Source organism: Gastrolobium bilobum, unplaced genomic scaffold (assembly GCF_033153095.1).
Source record: "Gastrolobium bilobum isolate Gb01-03AN ecotype WA unplaced genomic scaffold, APGP_CSIRO_Gbil_v1 utg4103, whole genome shotgun sequence".
In the NCBI taxonomy this organism is placed as follows: domain Eukaryota; kingdom Viridiplantae; phylum Streptophyta; class Magnoliopsida; order Fabales; family Fabaceae; genus Gastrolobium; species Gastrolobium bilobum.
The window spans coordinates 298,838-304,930 of record NW_026897561.1 but is presented as its reverse complement, the minus strand read 5'-3'; the positions used below and the strand labels follow the sequence as shown (position 1 = coordinate 304,930).

At 33.2% G+C, this 6,093-nt stretch overlaps 1 protein-coding gene across 1 annotated transcript; it reads right to left on the bottom strand.

The window, feature by feature from the left end:
- Nucleotides 1-2,374: 2,374 nt before the first annotated feature.
- On the bottom strand, nucleotides 2,375-4,685 carry LOC133308072 (serine/threonine-protein kinase PEPKR2-like). Its single transcript, XM_061508663.1, has 3 exons — nucleotides 3,929-4,685; nucleotides 3,127-3,423; nucleotides 2,375-2,724 (listed from the first exon to the last, which is right to left on the bottom strand). Exons 1-3 carry the CDS (start codon nucleotides 4,680-4,682, stop codon nucleotides 2,375-2,377), a joined length of 1,401 nt encoding a protein of 466 aa, XP_061364647.1. The 5' UTR covers nucleotides 4,683-4,685.
- Between the last annotated feature and the right edge of the window lie 1,408 nt (nucleotides 4,686-6,093).

Below are 6,093 nucleotides of genomic sequence, written 5' to 3'. Positions count from 1 at the left end.
GTGACCTTACACAAATTTCTGATATTCTTCTTGACTTTCTCCCTAATTTGTTCCCTAATTTCTATCTTAGGAATTTCCTTCATCCAATACCTGACTTTGTTTTTTCTTGAATTTCCTTTATTTGATTTCTCTTAATTCATATCAGGAATTTTTAAAAAATAAAATAATATATACTTGATAAATGGGTGTTCCCATTCCTTGATTCCAATTTAAATTCACAATAATAATAAAAGTGCTCTGTTTCACTTCTATGAGAATAAATGATTGTTTGGATGAGTTTTCAAAAAAAATATTTTTATATTTTATTTATTTTAGAAGTACTTTTTATAAAAGTTAAAGTTATTTAGATTTTTAAAAAATATTTAGTTTTTGAAAAAATATTTGTGTTTTAACTTATGTTATTTTTAGAAGCTAAAATTTTCATTTTAAAAAAAAAAATTTTAACTTTTTTTTATGACTTTTACTCTTTTTAAAAGTAGACGTCCAAACATATTTCTCCCATACATGTTTTTTTTTCCTGAAGTAAAACAACTTTTGAAGAGAGAAAAACCCATCCAAAGAGGCCCTAATAATTTTTTAATGACATGGAAGAAAATGAGAAAAAAAGATTAAAAAAAGGATGATGCTAATTTTTTTAATTTTTTATTTCTATTATTTTAGTTCCTTTATTTTTTTTTCTCTTCAGTCAATTGATAAAAGATTTGAAACTTTAAAAACTTTCTTCCCTTTTCTCCCCTCAATCCAAAGATAAGGTTAAATTATAGAGAATCATCCCATTCTTCTAATAAAAACAAAAAGAGAATTATCTCGTATTTTAATTAAAATATATCATTTGTCCTCTCTTTATTGACAAAACTATTTATGTCTAAAAGGACATAATTTACGTCCTTTAAAAGGACACACTAAATCCCTCTCTTTTTTCCTGATTTGATCGGAATACTTTGAGCCATGAGAGTAAAAATGAGGGCAAAAATTCATGAATCAATTTTATTAGTAAATTATGTTTAAGATATATCCATGAAATTTTTATTCTTATTTTACCATAATACATAGTTGACTCAAAACGAAAGTAGAGTAAACACTTATACCTCGATACCGGAGTTGTTAAATTGAGTCATGACTTATCAATTAATCTGGTTTAAGTTACCAAAATTCAATCCATATTAATTTACTTTTCTCTCAACTTGTAATGAGCTAACCAGAAACTTTGGGTTTAAACATTTTTAAATTCACAATTTTCATGAATTACTAATTGTTTTGATTATATTTATAAAAATTATGAATTCAGTTTGGTGATTGGTTATGTTTTGATGATTTTTACTACAATCTAGAAGTAATTTATTATGATTACATATTTTTCTATTCTTTTAACTAATAATAAACAAATTTGTTTAACATTAATTTCAATCTAGCATTTTATGAGCCAATCCTAATCATCATGACTCATGAGAGATCTAAATAATAAATTACCCTCTTCGTTAAAAAAAATATTCCAAAGCATATGCACCTTTTCTTTCTTTTTCCGAGCATATGATTCACTAGGGGTGTTCGCGGTCTGGATTGGATCGATTTTGGAAGCAAAATTCATCCGATCCAATCCCTTCGTTTTGATCATATAATCATCCCTTCGGTTTTGATTTGTTTTCAAATCCGATCCGATCCGATCCAATCCAATTTTTTTCGGTTTGGATTGAATTATCTAATGTTTCCTTTTTCAACTATACCCTCTTCCTAAATATGTTCCTACCTATTATCTAGATTACCCCTTAAACTCACCTTAACAGATAAAGAATCTCAACTTTTATAGCCTTTCAAAATCTATCCCCCGGTAGTTAAGATTCGCCTCTTCTAAACACAAGTAGCTGTACTTTTTTTTCCTTTTTTTTTTCAGTGAAAATAAGCAAGCAGCTGTCAACTCCATTTTCAAAGTAAACGCCATTGCTATATATAATTGACTCAAGGTCAAACTCCTCGCTACCATCTGTACAAAAAAGTATGTCTTGAAATACAAATTGCCAACACTAAATAAGTACACATGCAGCGCGTTATGGGAGGGATAACATACGCTTATGCACTCATGGTTTCAGATTAAAATCTTCCAAAAAAACATATGAGTAGGGTCAAGTTTTCACTGAAGTGAAATCATAGCATTCTATTTATCATGCTCCAGCAAGAGCAAAAACATGCAGTGACACACTAATATCATATTCACAGGTTCTGTACAACTAGCTGAGTTTTCTCAGTAATCATTATTTAGAGGAAAAAAATGTAATCCACTTTTGCCAACTGTAGAATGTGTTGGGCAAAGTATACTATAAAACCCCAGCTAAAGCAGCAGAGATAGTGGTTTATGGGGTGTCAACCTGTCAGTAGGTCAAAATGCTTTACAGAGGTTAGCCCTCATGTTAGATAAACCTTGCTGATGAATTGGAACTGCCCACAACTTGCTCCTCTTGTGTTCAGATATCCTTACATGTGAAATTGCATTGGCAAGTGCATCAATCCACACACAAACATTATGATATTCTGAATTGCAACTTTCAGATGATGAAGAAAGGCTTGAAACCTCATTAAGGAACCCATCATCCATCCTGTTTCTTCCTAACCTAGGTTCAGGTGCAGCAACAAAGTTGTGGCAAGCAGCTCCATTTTGGTGCTTCAACTTTGATTCAACGGGAAGGATCTTCAATGTACGTTCTGTGTAGAAAGATATCCATGGATGTCCTGAAATTGAACCACATAATATTAATTTAACATGCAAACAATCGAACAGTTCTTAAAACTTAAAAGTACTGTCATTTTATTTCCTGTTTAAAAACATTAGGGAGAAAAAGAGAGCCTCAACTACATAGAAGAACACATAATAAAAACTAACAAAAGTATGTGAGAATTAACAGATTCCCACCACTGTTATCCCAACCAAAACAAGGCAATCCTTCTAATTATTAAGAATTCATGTGAACGACAAAGATACTTTTCAACAAAACTTGGAAATTTCTAATTTTAATTATTTCAAGATTAAAAAACAAAAAATCAGACCAAATACAACTAGTCTTTGGTGTATTCATCATTGAGGAAGAGAGATAAAGCACGCTACAAAACATTAATAATCTACCATAAACTTACTAAGTACTTCATCAGCTGTTATCCTTGCTGAAATATCCCTTGTCAGCATTCTCCCAACAAGATCTCGTGCAGGTTTAGATATTGATTCCCACATCCCGGTTTGGAACTCTAGCTTGGAATTCTTAATAGCCTCAAAAACTGCTTCTTGTGAATCCCCTTTAAATGGAAGAACACCAATCAACAGAGCATGCAGGAGCACTCCAGCACTCCATATATCCGCCTTTTCTGAGTATCTACCCAACAACACTTCTGGTGCAACATATGCAGGGCTCCCAACCAAACCCGTCAAGTTCTGACCTGCAATGCAAATTTCTAGACAATGAGGCTATGCATAAATTACTCATGTATGCATGTATGTATCTTTTACTTATGTGTGTGTATTTATATATATGTCAATTGAATTACTGATATTTTTAAATGCTTAAAAATTAAACAAAGTGACCTTAGAGTATGAATGGTTAGCTTCAAACTATTATAAGCATTTTCTCTAGGACCTCTTATTCTTAGACCGCTAGCAAATTTAATTGAATACTGAACATAGTAAACTTAAGGGAGATGACCATCTGAACTCTCCAATTTTTACTCCTATGTACAGGGTAACATTAGTAAAGTACAATTCAGTTGAAAGCTCATCATGATGAACTTCTTCAAACTTGCCTAGACATTTTTTATTAACAGAATGACTAGGATGGAATTTTACACAAGGCAGGTTGTGTAAGGATTCTATTCATAGAAGTTAGCACATATATATACCATAGGATAACAAAAAAAGAAGATCATCCAAACAGGTTTAACATATTACCCTTAGAAATTCTCATGGCCAGGCCAAAATCAGCAAGCTTTATTTCCCCCGAAGCAGTAAGCAGAATATTCTCAGGCTTGATATCTCTGTGCACAACTCCCATATCATGACAATACTTGATGACCAACATCACTTCCTTAAGTATATTAGCAGCCCGCTGTTCAGAACAAGGGCCCTCCCTAAACATCTGGTCGACAAGTTTTCCCCCAGAGCACAATTCCATCACCAGATGAGAGCAATCAGCTTCCTCATACACTGCCAGCAGAGTCACAACCCCAGGATGCCCAGACAAGTGCTGCATTATCTCCACCTCCCTGTAAACAGTCTCATCCCCCTTCTTCAGAGTCTTACACGCATACTCCGCGCCGCCAACAAGAGACCTACACAACAAAACAGATCCATACTTTCCTTGCCCGATCCTCACCCCAGTAACATAATCATCTTCAATCTTGTTCTTCCTCCCCATCTGGGTAGCCACGTCAATGCAACCTATCTTCCTCTTTAGGCCTCTTCCCGCGGTCATCAGAGACAATGTCCCACAAGGAGGAGCAGTGGCAAAACCCGCCACCCTACTCTTGTAGGAACCAGCTGAGTCTATCTTAGTATTTTCTCTACACCTCTTCTTCAACCTCGAACAATCTTCCATCGAATAATGGGTCTCAAAATTGGACGACGGAGACCCATGATTGGATCTCAAAATGTCAGTCAATTTCGAGGACTCGTCACACTCACTTCCTTTCCTTTTCATCCTCATAGCATCTATCAGTAAAGTACCAACGCAACACCAATCTTTGTGTTGATCACGTGTGCAAAATCCGATTTTTGCCGCAAGACACAATTCTGCAGTCAAAATAGAGAAAGATCAGTCAACGAATTCTAGTCAGATTGATCATGAATGAACGCAAAACCACAAGGAAAGCATCCAAACACAAATATTAAACTTCAAGAAAGTAAATCGAACCCCGAAGCTTTCTCGCAACGTAATGGCGCCAAAAAGCGCCATCACATCACGAGACCTCTGCAAAAAAGAAGATGCCAGAACATAGAAAGAAAAAGAAACAAACCTTCGCAATCCCAGCCAATGATCCTGTAATGCGTTGCGGAGAGTATAAGCAATGAGAAAAAAGTCACAAATTGGGAAACTATTACGACGTAGTTTCTCAATCAGGGACTGAAACCCTAAAAATCTGCTATCAAAGTTTTAGGGGAATACGCGAACGACAAGCACAGAAAAAAGAAAGAAAGAAGACGGGTACTCTCTGAGAGTCACACTCTTTTTGCTTAGCTAACGTTGTTTCCTTTAATATAATATAGGATGTTCCAGTTTATGTTCTCCTGCGTGCGTCACTATTTCAAGGGTGTATTTGATTACGATTTTAAAAAATTTCCTCAATCAGTGGAATAAAAAAATCAACAGGGTCAAATTAGGTAAGAAAAATAATGAACTAGTAAGAAAAAAAAATGAATATCGTCAAATTATATAAGAAAAAGCATTGAACGTGTATAAAGTAGGAACTGTTTTAAAAAAACTAATGAATAACTTTAATTTGGATTTTGAAATGGTAATGCAAATATTGAATTCTGGAAATTATTGGTATTTATTCCCTTCTTTATATTGTTCAATACCAGATTAATTACCATTTAATAGTCATCATATTAACGAAATTGGACTTTTTTCCTTACACACGTTTCTCATTTTCATCATATTAATTACCATTCAATAGTCAACAAATTTCACATAAATGTTTGACTTTTTTGCAATTTATGCTTTTTTTAAAATAGAAATCGCAACTAACGTATAGTGAAAAATATTTTTTTCCTTAAAAATGCAGTTTTTGAAAGAAAAAAAAATTCAAACAAGTCCTTAATTTTCACCTCTGCTATTTTTTAAATTGTTGAAAAGTTAAAAAAAAAAAAAAAGATAAAAAGCTTTTTTTGTAATATTGCTCTTAACTTTGATCCAATCTGATACGCCAATCCCATGGGAATAACAAATTGGATTTTTTCCTTACACACATTTCTCATTTTCATCATATTAATTACCGTTCAATATTGTCATCATATTAACATTGAACATGCATAAAGTAGGAGTTGTTATAAAATACTAATGAATAACTTTAACTTGGATTTTGAAATGGTAATTCAAATTTGAATTCTGAAAATCA